The sequence below is a fragment of the Stigmatopora argus genome, chromosome 17 (assembly GCF_051989625.1).
Source record: "Stigmatopora argus isolate UIUO_Sarg chromosome 17, RoL_Sarg_1.0, whole genome shotgun sequence".
NCBI classification, from domain to species: domain Eukaryota; kingdom Metazoa; phylum Chordata; class Actinopteri; order Syngnathiformes; family Syngnathidae; genus Stigmatopora; species Stigmatopora argus.
In genome coordinates this window covers 12,126,873-12,145,261 of record NC_135403.1, presented here as the reverse complement: position 1 = coordinate 12,145,261, position 18,389 = coordinate 12,126,873, and the positions used below count along the sequence as shown (strand labels likewise).

The 18,389-nt window shown below is 40.4% G+C and overlaps 1 protein-coding gene and 1 long non-coding RNA gene across 10 annotated transcripts in view; one reads left to right on the top strand and one right to left on the bottom strand.

Annotated features, from left to right (window-relative positions):
- Positions 1-18,389, bottom strand: part of eya1 (EYA transcriptional coactivator and phosphatase 1) — a 36,386-nt gene that overhangs the window by 15,840 nt on the left and 2,157 nt on the right. Inside the window, exons 2-12 of one of the 6 annotated variants that reach the window (XM_077624454.1) lie at positions 14,728-14,794; positions 11,656-11,786; positions 11,373-11,438; positions 9,917-9,994; positions 9,174-9,240; positions 8,894-9,039; positions 7,925-8,047; positions 4,315-4,394; positions 3,842-4,028; positions 2,839-2,981; positions 1,817-1,900 (exon numbers count right to left, since the gene is read on the bottom strand). In XM_077624454.1, coding sequence (XP_077480580.1) covers positions 1,817-1,900; positions 2,839-2,981; positions 3,842-4,028; positions 4,315-4,394; positions 7,925-8,047; positions 8,894-9,039; positions 9,174-9,240; positions 9,917-9,994; positions 11,373-11,438; positions 11,656-11,782 — 1,101 coding nt within the window. In that variant the 5' untranslated portion in view covers positions 11,783-11,786; positions 14,728-14,794. Of the gene's footprint in view, positions 1-1,816; positions 1,901-2,838; positions 2,982-3,841; positions 4,029-4,314; positions 4,395-7,924; positions 8,048-8,893; positions 9,040-9,173; positions 9,241-9,916; positions 9,995-11,372; positions 11,439-11,655; positions 11,787-12,261; positions 12,537-14,727; positions 14,795-18,389 lie in introns of those variants that run through there. The other 5 variants (XM_077624453.1, XM_077624452.1, XM_077624457.1 and 2 more) reach the window with 5 other exon arrangements.
- The window catches only part of LOC144091807 (uncharacterized), a 42,401-nt gene continuing 36,516 nt past the window's right edge, over positions 12,505-18,389 (top strand). For 2 of the 4 annotated variants that reach the window (XR_013305855.1, XR_013305856.1), the window contains exons 1-4: positions 13,240-13,357; positions 14,693-14,824; positions 14,917-15,014; positions 16,932-17,175. This is a non-coding gene — a long non-coding RNA (uncharacterized LOC144091807). Of the gene's footprint in view, positions 12,671-13,239; positions 13,358-13,597; positions 13,710-14,692; positions 14,825-14,916; positions 15,015-16,931; positions 17,176-18,389 lie in introns of those variants that run through there. The other 2 variants (XR_013305857.1, XR_013305858.1) reach the window with 2 other exon arrangements.

Here is an 18,389-nt window from a genome sequence, read left to right as displayed (position 1 = left end):
GCGCCCTACGAAAGCTTTGACGGCTCAAGCCAGCTGGAGCGCCATTAGCCTGGTCGGAGAGAGAGCTTAAAGGAGGCGGAGATGTAAAAAAGATGGGGAGCGGGGGGTGTCATGGGGGGACGGACGGCACTGACATCTCCGGGCAGGTGCTGCCTTGTGGCGTGCTTGTATTCTTAACTCCCTCGCCGGCTGATTGTTTACATTGAATGGCCAAGGATTGGTCGGATTTTCCCACCGTGGTGCTTTTTTTTTTCTTCGTCGGGGGACGTTTTAGTGCTTCAAAAGTCCTCAGAGGCCCTTATAGGATTTATGGAAAATGATCGTTTTTATGTTTTTTTTTTCCTTCCTCCCCATACATGACATTCCTGTCTAATGATAAGTCTGTATAACTTTAAATTAAGTTGGATTCTAAAAGGGTGAGCTGTGCAAGTTTTTTTTATTCCAGAAATAGAGAAATATATATATTTACATTTAGGTTTTGTAAAAAAAAAAAAAAAGATGTTTTTCTTAGCTTCATCCATTTTTTTTATTAAAACAAAGTGCATTAATTTTCTCTTGTACGGAAACAACGAAAAACTATAACTACACTACTTCATTTACAAAACATCCTAATTAAATTATTTTCACTCCACAATGACTTAAATGATTTTATCATTATTTATTGGAATTTTTGACGACATTTTCTACTGATTTTTTCTCTGATTAAACCGAATGTAAGTAAACATGCTATCGTTAAAGTCATCTAATGATCAAATTGCAGAATCCATTTTAACCGGGAAGGCTGGCAGCCGTCTACGGCTCTGAAACGACGACTTTTCGTTGCCAGTTCGAATGAATTAGAAAAGGACGAGCTGCAAAAGCAAACCATGAGAATACAATTCCATCTTATTTCCCCCATCGCAAACAGTTTGTTTGGAAAGTTTAAATTTAGAGAAGTCATTTAAATGGAATAACAAATATCCCTGCGTGGAAAAGTAAACGCTTCCGCCAATGAGAACGCAAAGTTTTGGTTCACTTCGGTTGACCCCTCTGCTAAATTAAAGCGACCGTGTGGCAATTTGGGCAGAGAAAGGAAGACTAGAGACATCCCGCGTGCAACTGTCGCACGAATCCCCCGTGAGCCGAGCCCCCCGGGCAGCCACGCACCACTTGGACAGCTGCAAGCCTGCTTGGAGCTATTAAAAAAGAAGCAATTATCTGCACAGTCCGATCTCCTTACCGCACGTTGAACTGCTTTCAGTTCCCGTGAATTGGCCTGATTGACGGCCGGTGGTCCCAAAAAAAGTTGGTCTTATCATGATGACGTTTGGTGGGTGTGTCTATCGGAATTAGATCTACAAAAAAAGTCTGAAGAATCCATGAATCTATCACAAAGGAATTTTGATTTGAAGTGGCTATTTTAAATGGTCCTTTATTCAAAATGAAGTGTATTTTTGTCAATTTAATTCCAACAAGCATCTGAAATTTTTGAAAATAGCTAAGAGACAGGTCGCCAAATGGATTGAAAACCTCTCAACATTCAAAAAATCTTAAGCACCTATGCACCAAAACCATTACTAAAAGTCTTTAGAAGCCATCACTGAAAACACACGGGAAGACACCCACTTTTGCGTCCACTTTAGTGTCATTTCTGCCATTTTCAAGGCTTTTCAAGGACATATTTATCCAAGAGACTCGGTCCAACTGCCTAAAAATTCAAACCACCTATGCAAGGGTCAAAACAAACAAACATAAACAGCTCCACAAGTTTATATCCGGAAAAACTAAAAGCACATAGTCCCGGCTTTAAATGTCTTTTATCCAAAATGTCACTCACCCGTCCATATCTGTTGGCGTAGGAACCCGTGAGCAGGGAATGGAAAACGATGATTGTTTCATCCAGATCCCAGATGAATACTCGCTAGAAAAGGAGGAACAAAAAAAATAGAGTCAAAATGGATGCTGCAAGGTGATCCCGCCGGTCAATAGGCCAGGGACATGTACCCTCCCTACGGAGCACCATTTGCTGGTGTGGTCAACTCTGCTTTTTTGCCCCCCTACATCAGCACGATCGATAGGGACAAACTAATTAACTAGATATGTTAACATGCAATGATTTGGCTCCTTCGTGGCCGCTAATTTCACGCTAACCCGTCGCGTTGATGACGATGAATGTTGTGGAGTCATCATGATAATTCAAAGTACTCATACTAAATCTTATAGGACTTTGTCAGCTTTCAATTTCCTTTAATTGAAGGATTTGGATTTACTTTTGTGTCAGTAAGCAACAACAATTTAATCATGTTAAACGAGGGAAACTTTGAAAAGGAGATCTAGCAAGGACCAACAAAATAACATACATAAGTCGCATTGCAGTACTATAAATTGCATTTATGGGGGGCGATTATTTTCTTATAAGAGACCAACATTATACATTGATATAACATTACATCTATGTATTATTACCCATTATACTAATAGCCAAATATTGGCTAAAGAGGTGTCTAGTAATTTAACATAAGAGCCTAAAAATGGGGGTAAAAATAGTGCTAATTATAGTCCAGAAGATTCAAACTTTTACACTCCTTAGTGGTTTGCTCCGTTCTCCTACTAGAATATATTTTGTAGGTGTGTAATTTATCTGACTTTAAGGAATGAATGACCCATCCCTGTTTGCTTATGAATGAGAGGAGAAGCTACAAGGTGTCAATTATTCAGGAAGCGCTTCTTATAATGAATTAATGCCTATGGTGCGTTTAAGGCAAAGTGTCAGCCCATACGCTAGTAAGTGGATTAAGGTCCCGCCAGGCCGTCTGTCGCCAAGGTAGCCAGCTCGCCAACTCGCCGGCTCGCCCTTACCTCAAGGTCGGAGTCGGGCGGCGGCGACGGGTTGTTGTTCCTCCTGCCCCGGCCACGTGACTTTCCATCCGAGGCTCGGCGCAATCGATCCGAATCTGAATCTTTAATGGGGGTTGATGGACTGTGGATGGTGCTGTACTCCACTGGAAAGAAAAACCCAAATGACGCTTTGCTTTTTGCAGGGATTGCTCATCGTTTTAAATGATTGTATTGTATAATCTAACTTTCCAAGTTAGCACTAATCGAAATATACCTACCGTAGTTTACGTCGCAACTGAGTACTAGCCAAAGTATACACAATGAAAGGGAATATATATAGAAGTTGCAGTAAGCGTAGAATACAAAATGAAAGAAAAAAGTATATAAGTCGCACTGGAGTAGAAGTTCAATTTTTGGGGGCAGTTTTCAAAGTAATAGCAAAACAGGGAACATCAGACAATATAAGCACATGTTAAATGTAACTGTTTTTTTTAAATAACTATTGATAACTATCTAAAAAAACAACATACGCTATAGGGCATATGTGTCAAAGTGGCGGCCCGGGGGCCAAATCTGGCCCGGCGCATATAGAGTATAGATGTATATTAAATTTCCCGATTTTCCCCCTTTTAAATCAATAATTGTAATTTTTTAATCCATTTTTTCTGTTTTAGTTCAAAAATCATTTTGTAAAATCTAAAAATATATTTTAAAAAAATAATATAAACATTGTTTTAGATCTATAAAAAAACTGAATATTTAGGGCTTTGAATCCATTTATAAAAAAAAAAATATCAATATTATATCTAAAATGGTCCACCCCACATGAAACCGAGTTGACGTTAACGCAGCCCTGACACCCCTGCTGTAGGGGGTCAGAATGAAAAAATAAAATTAAAATAAAAGCTATATATAAGTTGCAGGCCCAGTCAAGAAAATATGGTGTGGATTACAGTCTGGAAAATGCAGTAAGCATATTAGCATGACTAATAGGAAGTTTTATTTTTTCTACTGCGTGGACTACCTGCGGGATTGTCCGTCAAGGGCTGGCTGGTGATAGCAGCTGGGGGCTCCTGCAGCGTATAGGTGGTGGTGGTTGAGGGGGTGTTGGGGCTGGTGTTGTTGCTTGTCATGTAGGGCGACGTGTAGGGGGAACTGTTGTAATACTGAGCGTACTGACCCTGGCCGAAAGCAGGATAGCCTGGGTACTCCTGTGAAAAACATCAAAGTATTTGGGCTTATTTTGAAATTTTATTTTGGTGAAGTCATGTGAGATGTGCCCTTGGCCGTCCGTTATTGCTACTTTACATCACAGATTCCCTAAAACATAAATGCAAACACATGTCCCGTGTGTGTTTGGGGGGGGGGGCGGTCGTAGAACAGGTAATCCAGCAGACAAGGCGTGGGACAACCAGAGTGATTTACCCTATGCTCTAATTTGTCACGGATGTAAATGTAACATGCTAAAAGACCGCTGTTGCTATCGCTCAAACATACCTGTTGCGTGCTGTTGAAGCCCGTCGAGTTTGTCAGGGAGTTGTTGTTGTATAATCCCGACGTTGTTGTGAAAGAACCACCTGGGAAGAGGAATGGTCATCACTTTGAGTTACATCGACATAAATCATTGGTGGCTTTAGTAGTAGTGGTTTGGAGTCATGTTATACATCAACTAGCTGTGCTAATATCATTAACCAATATTGATCCAGAAATAAGGCACACTGCTGGGTTTTGAGAAAAAAGTATTTTAGAGGTGGCTTATAGTTAGGAAAATACGGTATTTTGACTCCCCCAGTTCAAATGGATTGGACGTCTGTCACCGTCAATGGCCGTGAAAGCTCATGGTCCCTTGAAAAGTGATCTTATCTCTCCCCTCTCCCTTCCTGCCTTTATCACCGTTTGAATCGGTCATGATGAATGACAGTGGGGGGCATTAAGGATCCCGCCACCAGCACAAGAGGCTGCTTGTGTGTGAGCTACTGGAGGGGAACATCCGGGGTGAATCGCAGGGGTCGGAATGAATATGTATGTTTCTCTTTTCACTCACTCACTCAAAGGATGATCCCTCCTGGGTAATTAAGTCATTCAAAGAGGAGCTGATAGCATCTAATGGCTTAATAATATACACGCCATGACTTATTAGAGGAAGAGAGGGCGGCGGCTTTCTGCTACGCTCCATCTGCCGCAAGTGAGACGTCACAGAAAATGGCCGTCGGCGTGCTAAAAAAAAATTGTAACAATGCTGTTATTTGAATGGCAAATTGACAATGTATGGTATTTAATAGGATTGATATTATGTAAAGGCGTATCTATATTTATATAATGCAAAGAGGCAAACTAGTGGATGAAATGTCATAAAGTGTGTGTGTTTTTTTGTAGGTTTTCAGGTAAAGATAAATTTCATGTCTATGTATGGTTAAAATGAAAAGGAATTTAATTGCTGTCCAGAATTTTTTTTAAACCTGTTATTACTTAAAAAGTTAGCCTGAAATATTTTGTGAATTTTGATTTTTTTTTTTAAACCAGACACTATCGTTAATTTATTTATTTTTCAAATAAAACAACTTAAAAATGCAAATATTTGACAGTCGGTTTGCAAAAAAATTTGAAAAATAATATGAATCCAGATTAGACTTGTTTACCCTATAACTACTATGAAGTAAATAAAAAAAAAGGACTTTATAACTATAGTAGACATCCAATGCATTAGAAGTTGAAGTGCCAATAAATGTCTCTCAGCGAATAAGCAAAGAGGAGCTCATTGGGTGTTCCCAAATGTTGCCATAATTCCACTTTTGTCCGAGGGGGACAAACAAGAGGGAGTTCCTTTCATGCTCCTGGCGTCGAGGCCATCCCTCCCACACCGTGACAAACGTAAAGCAGATTTCTTTCCACCTCAAAAGACCAGCAAGTACAAACGTGGGACACAAAGCAATTCCCTGTTTGGCCTAGAAAAGAAACAAACGCCTCCAAACCGCTTCTTCTTCTTTTTCAAGCGGTTATTTTACATCTGTCTGCCCTGTTTGGTTTCTCCAAAGCCATTTTTTTCCAGACCTTTCCTTCTCTAGGGTTCAAAACAGAGTGAAAGTCTGACAGGACAATCAGAGCAGGACAACAAATTAGCTCGGGGCGCAGTTGAAAGGGTCATAAAAGCGCCGGGTTTTGGGGAGGACCACCACATAAAAGCCCAGGGGACCCCCGGAGAATGGAGTGGTGGTGCTGCTGGTTATGATTGGGCTCTTGCGGTTCCCCGGGGAACATGTTTTGGCTCCCTCCATTCCTCCCCCCACGCCGTCATGGCCACCTTCTGGCTGGCCAATTGGAAGTCCATTTGCTTTGCTTGATCGGTCTCCTCGCCACGGGCTATGTCTATCATCAGCGCGCAATATTTGGAGCAGAAGTTCGGATGCCTCACTTGGGAATAAGCGATCAAGTCCAGATGGGCTGGCTTCATTTTTTTTTTTTTTTTTTTTCTTCTCTTGCCGGAATGCTTGAATCCAATTATTCATATAATTAGCATCTGCTCAATCACTCTTCAGACAGTGTCACTTCCAAATCGCTGCGTTTAGGTTTTTAGAATATGGACACTTATGAGTTTATTTATTTTTTTGTAATCTGTGGATGTGGTTTTATGGTTTCTGTATTTTTGGGGGCATTTAGTGATGTAAAAAAATAAAGAGGAATTCTAGTTTAGTTCAAGCTATTTTAAATTTCTTTTCGAAAAAGATAATTATTTGTATTTGATTTAACTTTAAAAATTGGGGGGATAAATAGGAACGTGTCTATGTATACATGTTTTGTATTCATTTGAATAATGTCTAAAAATATTTTTTAAATCCACGAGTCATTTCGGTCCTTTTATGTTTTTAAATACCAGTTTTGGCGACTTTTAAACTTTTAAAAATACAAACTTTTAAAATATTTATTGTGCATTCATTTAGCTTTATTTCACTTAAACAATAGATGTGCATTTATTCTTTTTTAAGTATAAAATTACATTTTACTCCTACCTTTCCTGTCATGGAATAAATATATAAAATAAACTCAGCATTGTAAATTATTGTGTTTTCTTGTGCTTACTATTCACTTAGTGACTTTTTGACAATTCCCTTAGCAATACTGCTACTCCCATCTTTTTATGCTCATTTCTAAGAGTTTCAGCGAAAATCCAGGCGGTGCAACGCCATTTTTGGCACGCCAACTCGCATACAAGAAGGCCCTTTGCGTCTTTTACGATTCAATGCGGCCACGAAAAGCTCCGTGGCATCGTACATGAAAGCACGGCACGGGAACATTCATCTAATGGTCCGCCGCCTTGACAGCTGCTCACAAGCTGGTGGAAAATTGGGTGTGCAGGGGGGACCACACGGGAGCGTGGGTTTATTTTTTGGGGGAACCTGGATGGCAACAATATAAACAACAAGTAAACCCAAATGTTTGCCAGTCTTCTTTAAATGCAAAAAAACATTGTCTTATATTCGTGGCAAATCTTCACGACCTATTTTTGCGGCACAATCTGTTACGACTAAAAGTAGCTGAACTTCCTCAATTATTTATTAATTTTTTCCCAGATTAAAAGGGATATTCAAAACATTAGGGCAAATTTCGATTACAAAAGTCTCCAAACTCTCGGGACTCTCTCCGTCTTTTTGCAGCTCTCTGGTTTTTGGTCGCGAGCCACAAAAAAAGGCTACACGGTGCCACATCTGCGGCCGAGCTGCCGCTCTTATTTACCGCTCGATATTCGGAGGCATTCTGTCACGAGGGAACGAGAGCGAGGCCGGCGGAATGCGGCCGGCTAAATGGTCGACGCAGGTGGAACTTTTGCAGCTCTGAGGGGAAAGCCATAGAAATCCTCACAGCTCATCTTTATTAGCTCCAAGGCTATAAATCTCCTCCGTCCCAAACGCTTAAACAAACACAAATATGATCACAGGGAGAGGAAAAACAAAGACCGGGGAGTCGGGGTGCCTCCTAAGTGCCGGCCGGGTCTTTTTCTTCTCTCTCCCTGTCTTGCCTTGATTCTTTTAAGATGGAGGCGCCCCGTCTAAAAGTTGCCGTTTAAAACGTTCACATGCTTTTAGATCCAGTAAAAAAAAAGGCCACTCACCCTGCATTTGGTAGCTGTACGGCGCCTGGCCCGTCTGCGGCGTGCTGAAGCCCGAGCTGTAGCCGAGGAAACCCGTCTGGCCCGGCGACTGCGACTGGCTCAGGCCGCTTTCCGTCTTGATGCCTGCCCACAATGGACCGAAATCGGTTAGCGACACCAGATCGGTTTGATGCTCTTTACAAGAGTTCGCCGGTTTGAGATTACATCCAAGACAAAGGCCGCCGCGCTGATTTGTGGACTGATTTCTTTTAACCATGCCCGAACAAACTTTGTTTACTTAATGTTACACGGCAAAAAAATGAAAGGTAACCCAAAAAAATCAATGCAACTTGTAGTAAACACCATTTTGTTAAACTGGACACAAATGTAAGAATGGCGTTAACTCAATTCCTGTAATCAAGAAAACAATATTAACTTAAAATCTATCTTATGTCTATTTGGCCTGCAAGTTAGCATGACTAACAGTATCTTTTATTTATTTTTGTAAGTCTAGTCAATTTTGCAGCACTTTTTTAGCTAACCGCACAAAAATTCAAGAACTCTTCAATGTCAGCAAATTTCTCAAACATAACTTTATGCAATACAGCAGAATTTGACATTTATTCAGTGCCATTTTAAGACACATTTGTCTAGATGAGTAAAAACTATTTGTTAAAAAAACATTTTTAGGCATGGTTACACAAAATCTAATGAACCTTCTATTCAATTCCATATCTAATCTAACAAAAAATCTAATACTTACTATTATGTATCTGCACACACAGTTTGTTGTCATTTTTCTGATCTTTCCGATCAGCAAAGTCACCGACAGACAACAAAAGTCAACCCGTCAGCAAAAGTACTGCTGTTGCGAGCGAAAACCACGAGAACACGTTAGCTCCCAAGCGCCGTTTCGACCTTCAGAAATCGGAGCTCGGGCAGCAATTTCAGCCCCCAAAAAACAGACCCGTCTAAGGACCCGCGTCTTACCGTAAGCCGGGATGCCGTACGGCTGGCCGGGCTGAGGGTAGCTGGCATAAGCGGCGGCCTGCTGCATTCCTGTGGTGTACTGCGTCTGCCCGTACGCCGCCATATTTTGGGACGAGGGGGTCGGAAGAATATGCGGATACGTCCTGCTGTTGCAGCAACAGAAAAGGGAAAGAAAAAAATGGGTTCCGCCCTCCGAAAAAACAGGCCAGACGAACATATTGCGAAGAAGGGCTTCGCGAAAGTTTGGTTTTTTGAAGGAACAAGTAAAGAGGAGCCTTACTTGGAAGGGTAAATCTGTGGGGAGAACTGCTGCGTTTGTCTTGGGCTGAAGCCACTGCTTCCAATAGCTGTAGAGAAATTTTAAGAGAGACACAAGAGCACCTTGAAACACTCGGGAGCAATGTCAATATTTGTTTTTAACTACAGAACCCCCCGAATTCGGGGGGCGACCGGTAATTACGCCCGCTCAGCTCTGTTTATTTCGATGACCTTCTTCAAGGTGGAGGAGACGGATCATAATAATGGAGGGAAAATAATCAGGTAAAGAGGATGGAGCTGATATTTCTGCTGACCCATTTGTTGTCATGGCAACCCGGGGTATAAACAAACCACTGAAATAAACCGCAGAAGCCGCAGTAGTCCAGCAGGACTCTTAATTTAGTGTGTTAAAGGAATATCACATTATATTTTAGGATGACATTCCTAAATTGTGACAGACTGGATCTCATACACATGCAAAAAATGTATTTTATATTTTTTTTAATAACTTTCTGGCACACCGAGGCTTCCAAAATGAGATTGACTTGTCGAAAGAATAAAAATAAACATTGGTTCCAAGAGGACCTTCATACTGCCTGATGCTCAGGACTCATGCCGCTGGATGTTATTAATTCCATCTTTCACTGACATGGGAACCAGTCCAATGAACACAAGCACGCCCAAGTGGAGCGTAACTCGTTGGCTGCCATTTTGGATGTCCATCGCTGTCAATAGACTCTTCTCACAAGCAAACTTTGCACTCACCTGAGCCGGAAAAACTGTCCAATGAGGTGTCCGCTACTGAGGTGGCAATGTCGCTGCTGCTCATTGGCTCACATTTAACTGTCAAAGAGAGAAAAAAACACTAAGCTATGTTGTTAAAGTAAAAAAAAATGGCAGTCAAGGGGAAGTCATTGGAGTTTTATTCGCTTAACTGTGAAACTTTCTGAGGTTGTGGTAGCATTATTTGACCGAGACAATTGAATCATGTTTTTACAAGAGTTGTATTTGGAGCAATGTAACTTTTAGAACTTTGATATGCATTTTTTTTAGGTAGTCATATTTTCAAACTGCTTCAATCTTATTGGAAGATGGAAGTCAAATATCCATGATGACTAGCAAAGAATTATTATACAATTATTTTTTTGTTCTAATGTGCATAAATTAGGGTGATTACGCTTTATTTTCATTTTTAACAATTTCAACTATTTTAACCCATTTTAAATCATGGTTTCCTTAACTTCTGAATATTTTATACTGTTAAGAAATATTTAAAAAAATATTTTGTTTCCATCTTATTTTAAACTGCACACCAATTCAATGATTAATCAAACACATTTTTCATTCTTTTCTTTTTTTTCCCCCTCCTCAACAATATTTCACCTTAATTTGAATTTATTCCCGTTCCAACGCGTGTTCCTTTTGGCGCTGTTGACAGAACACTTCTGTTTAATCTGACTGATTTTACAAATGACACTTCAACCTGCCTTGGAATTTAGCATGCGTGTTAAAAACTCCTAGCAGCAAACTAATAAGACTCTAAATCAACGCTTCAAAAACATTGGTGAATGATTCATGCCATGTGCGGCAGGATTCATCTTGGCGATGACAACCAAATATAAGTGAACTGTCAGAAAAAGACGCGCGTGTATAAATTCATCTTAACGCACGGCGACCGTTTTTTGACCTTGGCTCCATTACTAAGCTCAACGAGAGATGCGTCGAGAACAATTTCACAGCTACCTGACAGCTCAGGAATCTTTGAATTCATTCCACTTTTTTTTTTCCTTCGGGGGGCAAAACAAATTGACAATGTGGGCAAGACGGTCATGCTCCGCGGAAGTGAAGAAACCATCAGCTGTCATGTCCGACATGTTTTTCCGCCGTGCTTGTTCAGCTCGGAAACACGCTGACAAGTGGCGATACTTTGCGAGAACACGCGGGTAGCGCACAAAAATGAAGGGAGGGGATGCTGGTGTGCATGCATAAACTAAAACAGTCACACACACACTAAAAATGTTTGGAGGGTGGATAAGCACGAACAAATGAGAACCAAATGCCGTGTATTCAAAGGGACCGATGTGTTCACAGCAAAACATGCTAGCATGACACATTTAAACACCACAGAGGGCTTGAATGAAAGGCACAATAGTTGAATTTGGGCAATTTTGGACGTCTTCTTGCAAGTATTGTCCTTTCATTGCATAAAAAGTAGACAAACCTGGGGCAGATTGCGAGTTAGAACCTAACAACCAGTCTGCAGTGGTGAGCATTGTGATGCTGTCACCTATGAGGGGAAAAACAGCGGCAAAAAAAGGACACGTGACATGAGTCGTGTCCATTTAACACCTGAATACACAACTGCGTGTTGTGGAAAACCTCATGCAAAACTCCAGTCGTGACTTTCCATGCTAAAGATGTTGAACGCCACGACGTTTGGTGGTTGCAGTACACAATGTTTTATTCTGTGGTAGGAAGAGTACACTGACAAATTGCTAGCTTACCTTCAGTGCCATTAGGTGTCATGGAATTGTTGTTATGGATGTGGGAGTTATCAAGGCTGACACCGGTAGGAGATTCGCTACTTCCACTAAGTCTACTGTGAGGACTGGCGAGATCCTGCATTTCCATAGACCTGGAAAAAATAAATAAATACTGTGAATTCATAACAATTCATTTAAAATTGGTATACTAGTACATGCCTACTTAGTTGGCTCATACTCGTGTTAATTCATCAATTTCGTCCGGGAGTGCCGTCTTGTGGCGTAAAATGGTATTTTTCTTTATTTGTCGTATATATTATCGTATGCGCCAAACAACAAGGCCTCATTCCGTAACAGTTTGGTAAAATTAGGTAAAACACTTTAAAATGCAATCGTTATTATTTATAATTATATTATATATGCTTATATAAAAATATATCTTTTCCCGAATAATGGCAATATAAATTATATTTTTCATTTAAAAATATGATAGCGTATACCACGTTTGTTTAAACTGAACTCAAATACATAAAACAATTAAAGCATTTAAAAAAATGATTAGACTGCTAAAAACTCGAAATAATTATTGTTATAACCACAACTTTTCCGTGTTTTCGCAATGCTTACCGTATTATTTTTGGCTGGAACATGTGCTCGCGAATCACTGAGATTAAGTAAAACTAGCGGTACTTAGTAGCTATTTCTATAATTCTGTATTTAAAGATGACTATATACTTTCTCTAACTCATGACATTGTCTGTATTTCATAAAAAATTATTTTTGATTTAAGATTGATTAAGATTTAAGTGTCTCATTCTTTTCGATGAAACTAATTGACGCATTTGTGTGACGTCATCACAGTTTGGCGGCGAACTGGCGAGTGTCCCGGATGTTCATTGGTTCTGAATTGACGCATTTATGTGACGTCAACACCGTTTGACGGCGAACTGGCGAGTGTCCCGGATGTTCATTGTTTCGTAACAAAACTGAATCAAATTTTACTTTTTTCGTCAAATTGATGATCAAGAGTTAATTGGTGAGTAAGCTTTCAACTCATGACACTTTCGGTCTTCATTTAAAGGTATTTTGATTTAAGATGGATTAAGATTCATGTTCCACCCTTTTTCGATGAAACTAATTGACGCATTTAAGTGACGTCTGCACCTTTTGGCGGCGCACAGGAGAGTCCGGATGTTCATTGTTTCGTAACAAAACTGAATTAAGTTTTCCTTCTTATGTCAAATTGACGACTAACACTTAATTGGCGAGTAAGCTTTCAATTTATGACATTGTCTGTGTTTCATTTAAAGGTACATTTTGATATATAAGTGTCAACGTTTTCATTAAAGTAATTGACGCACTTATGTGACGTCAGCACCTAATAGCGGCAAACTGGCGAGTGTCCCGGATGTTAATTGTTTCCTAACAGAACTGAATAAAATTTTACTTTTTACGTCAAATTAATGACTAGAGGGTTAATTGGTGAGTAATATTTCAATTCATTGGCTGTCCTCATTTAAAGGTATTTTGATTTAAGATGGATTAAGATTTAAGTTTCACCTATTTTCGATGAAACTAATTGACGCATTTATGTGACGTCAGCAACTTTTGGCGTCGAACTGGCGAGTCTCCTGGATGTTCGGAAATGAAAATGTTAATTGTTTCGTAAAAAACGGAATTAAGTTTTACTTTTTATGTCAGATTGATGACTAAGAGTTCATTGGTGAGTAAGCTTTCATTTGTTGAGACTCACTTGTGGGATATAATCAATAATTGAGGTCGTTCTGATTATTGCATGTTTACTAGAACTATTGAAAAAAAAGACGTAAATTACGAGTAAAGCTTCCTGCTCCACAATGTTGTTACCATAAAAATCATCTTTTAGCTTTACTACAATGTATTTATCAAGCTGAATTGTGTTATTTTGCCTAATTTAACTCACTGTGACGTCAGCAACTTTTGGCGTCGAACTGGCGAGTGTCCCGGATGTTCGGAAATGAAAACGCTAATTGCTTCGTAACAAAACCCGATTAAGTTTAACTTTTCATGTCAAATTCATGACGAAGAGTTAATTGGTGAGTAAGCTTTCATTTGTTGACATTCAGTTGTGGAATATAATCAATAATGTGTGGTCCTGCTTATTACGTGTTTATTTCTAACTATTGAAAAAAAATGACGCACTATTACGAGTAGGCCTTCCTCCGCCACAATGTTATTACGATAAAAAAATCATCTTTTATCTTTACTATTCTACACTTCTCAAGCTGAATTGTGTTATTTTGCCTCATTCAACCAACTGTAATGCTGTTTTAGGCACGAGCAGCCAAAATAATTTGCTTTTCGGACTACTAGTTATCATTTGGCCCATTTTTTGTTTGATTGTGAACTTAGGGATACAAGCAAGCGCCCCATGGATGCAGTGAACTCAGCCAACTCTACTGAAGAAGCAGCCAAAAAAAGAACACCATAAACAAAATATACTGGTCTACTCAATGTGTGAAAAATGCTGCAGATAATGATACAGAACATTTCCACACGCAAAGGCATTTAAGAGTGCCTCTCAGATAAAAGGATGCACTGTAGGCAAATGTCATTTCTGAGAGGCTCAGCAACAAACAAATCACTTTGTCATTCCTTCGGTCACGTCAAGCTGCGCTCAAAATGTTCGCTGTCAGTGAGCCGCGTATCTCCCCGCACCAGATGTTGTCTGGTTTGATGCTCTCCGACTTGATTACAAGAGGCCGTGCGCCTCGCTGATGATGACTGGCAGGCGAGGAGCCTGATGTGTTTGCTCTGGCAAGCGCCTTAATTGTTGCCGTGTTTACGCAGAAGCAGGCCAAACACTGCGCAGAACATTTAACTCTACGTACGTTATTCTTAGTGGCACTTATTAAAATGATAACCCTCTTTAATGGGTTGGTTTGATACGCCCTTACCGACAAATGGAGTCTTTTGGAAGAAATGAGTGTTCATCATTCGGCTGTTGACTGTAGGCTAATAAGCTATTACATCAATGAAAAATACCTAATATTCCCTATTGTCTCTCTCTGCCCCAAAGCACTCAAGCCTGGAAGAAGTCATTTCCAGTCTTACCTGCCACCGAGATGCCTTTAAGTCCTCCCTCCCGGCGGCCCGCAACTGGTCTTCCGGCCCACTCCACCTGGAAGAAACAAAGTCACTCCTTGTTACCGTGAGACAAAAAGCCTGCCTCTCTGAGAAAACATTATTGCCAAAGCGGGCCGAAAGACCGCAGCCTCCTCTCCACTCTGTTTCCTCCCGCAGAGGCGATTCATCATTGGGCCCACGACAGCTGCAAACTGGATTAGCCTCCCCTCCCGCGCCCCCCTTCCCAATCAACATGCAAAGCGACTTTAGCCAAGGTAAGCAGGAAGAAAGGGGAGTTGAAAAAGCAAGAGATCGAAGCTTTTTGGGCCGTGTTGAGCGGGCGACCAGTCGAGCGTGACAGCCGGGGCATCCTCAGCACATCTTTCATGTGCCATTGACACTATCTGAAATTCATCAGCGACTCCCAATACTGCACCGAGCACCCCCTTTACTGACAGCTCCTAATGAGCGGGTTGTTTCCCATTGCCTCCCCCTCGGGCAATGCACACAAACGCAACTTCAAAGCTCCATTCAGGGTGAGCAAAGTGGCATAAAGGGAACAAAATACTGCAGAGTGATAGGAATAGATTCCTATAATGTGCTAGCATTTCAGTCTTTCCATACATAAATCCCATTATCTCATTTAAAATGTTCTTTTTAAGAAGTATTGACGCATGGCTTATTTCCTGACATTTTTAAACCATGCTGACGTCCACAGATGTCTAGGAATAGTCTTTAGATATGTTCTGTTCAAGTTTTGTGTTGTTCATATTGTCAATGTTTTTTACTGCCCCCTACAGCCTGGGAGAATTTCGGCAAACCACAATGGTAAGGTATAATTAAGTTTGAAATTTCAGTTTAATGACCCTATTATGTTACGTCATTTATCAGTAGTTTAAGTTAACTTGGTCCCTCTTAATTTTGCTAATTGGAGTAAACTAACTGATAGCGCTAGGCTAACGTAATTGCAGTAATGCTCCATTTTTATACTAACCACTCTATACCTTTTTTCCATATTACCACTTTGAAAACTTGAACTTGGGAAATGCATCAACCATTTCATAATGCAACTCACTCCCTGCTAGTGACAAATTATCACTGTCAGCCCACCCTGTCCAAATGCATTGGACGTCTATAGTCGTCAGTGGTACTGAAACACGATCATCTTTTAAGAGGCCCCCAGTTCATTGAGGCATACACACACACACACGCGCGCACACACACACATTCTCGGCCATTTGGAGACAACACGCAAATGCGAGCATATGGAGCCACATATGTTTCCTAGTATGACACCGCCGATGCCTCTATTACTCTCCTTTAGCTGACAGTTACATTTGGAAGCTCAGTCCGACATCAAGAGCGCACGAGGGCCATACACCGCCTCGGCCGCAACACTAGATTAGAGCTGACTTAGGGCCCACCGGTGGGATGTAAGGTCCAAAACAGGGTCAAGAGTAGAAGACTGGAAATGATTTTTTTTTTTAAACGGATTAACTAGTTCTTAGCTTAAAAAACTAAATAGGAATGGTAGTAAAGCATCGTGTAACCTCGCGCCAACCCCAATTTTTTCCCATCTTTGAGTAGGTACTGGAAATGTAATTGAAGTATTTTTTCAAACAATTTTTTGGGGGGGCCCAATTTTCTTCAGGCATTTTTCCGATAATGCACACTTTTACACCTTTGTTGCGTGATCATGGAGGAATTTGGGTTACTGTTAATAGTTTCAAGAAATCTTTTTTGCGCAGCACACACGTGTAATTATACCTCGTATGTATAGGCCTGTATATTAGAGATATCTCCATCACATATTTTTACATGTGACTGAGTACGAGTCTCCTGATTTGGAGATTCTGCTGATACCGAGTCCCGATCCCATACCCAGGAAATGTATTAAGAAGGGGGGGAAAAAAGCACAAAATAATGTCTTTTGTCCACCCAATTTGAATCGAGCGATCACAAAAATAATAATCATAAAACGGAGATTTCAACAAAGCAGAAAAAGAAAACCAAACACAAATCGTTGAGCTAATTTAGTTGTCATTTTTTGGCCATTTACTTTTTACTTCAAGGTCTGTTTCAAATGAAAAATGTTAGCTTTATACTTACAGATCATTTTGTTACTTTAGCACATGGTAAAAAAAAGAACATTATTGGAGTTGTTTCAATTTTTTGTCCACCATTGCGCGCAGGTGAAAGCATCCAGGTGAGGAGAAAGCCAAGCGGGAGGCGTGAAGACTTCAAAGTCCTCCTTCCACATAGTTGTTGTGGAAGCCAGAGAAAAAGCATCTTTCATGTACCTGCACCCAAGCCGGCACGCCGCCTTTGAAGCGCCGGGGAACAAAGCGGGCGGAGATGCGTCACCGTGACGACGGGAGCAGAAGAAGCGCTGCCGCGACAGGCTCCCGTCACGCTTGCTCGCCGCTTGTTTTCCAGGTAAACATCAGCTGACACTTAGTGTGTTGAGGGATGTCGGTTGGCGCTCGGGGAAAAATCTCCCGACGCTTTACAGGGTATTAGAACACGTGTGCTCTCTTTCCAACCATCCCATGCTCGTTCCTTTGCCCCTCCCAGTCAAAATGGATCGGACGTCCCTTGCCGTCAATGGCACTGAAACAGTGGCCAGTCCTCAAAGTTTAAGTGAATTAAATGTCTAGCCCCCTCAATGGCAGTTAACAAGTAAAAAAATGTTTAAAAAAAGAGTTAATGTCACACAGTGGCCACAAATTTACACAAATGTTAAATATACTAATCTTTAAAAGATTTAATCATTTATAGGTAACATAGCATAAATACTATGAAAGTTGACCCCCTGATATTTAGGCCCATAACCAGAATGTATTTTGGTTTTTATTCATTTTAATTTATTAATTTGGTTATAACCTAGGTTGTGATCATTTACGGTTTGATTAATAAATATTAAAAAAAATATTAATATTAAAAACACTCGGATGTGATCTGGAGTCATATTTGTATAACAAATGATAATATAGCTTACATTTTATCTTTTGTTGGGCTCCTGTCCCTGGATTTGTCGCATTAGTAGTATTACTTTGTAATATATAGTTATATATTTTTTGTTTCTATTTTAAGGGCCAACCATATGTACACTTTGTTAAAAATATCGCTTTTCGTTTTGCATTGCACACAAAATTTAGAACTTGATTTCAAAAGAAAAATTACTTGCAGCTTGCAAGAGGAAAAAAAATGTCGGTTTGGATTCAGAACCACAAAATTACTTAACAAGAGGTTAGCATCAATGCAACAATTCATTTGGGTGACCAATTTTATTCAAAAGCACTTTATGTGCAATTGCCAAGGCATTTGAACTGGTTCATTCGCTGCCATCCCTCCTAGTCCAGGCGCCTTGGACGTCTACTCGACAAACCGATTCAAATTCACGGGAACATGTTGAAAAGAGGCACATGATCGGTCTTCTGCCACACTCAATGTGACTGAAAGAATGAATATCATTAGCCTGTTTTTTTTTGTTTAATCATGTTTTGATTTGCATTTCTTTAATCAAAAAAAAATTGGAACCCCAAAGCGACTAATCCTCACTTAAGCTGGTCAGCTGAGTCCACATGGTGGCCCAGGGAAAATAAATCCACCGGGCGAGCAAAAGAATGTGGACGCTCACGACAATTGGA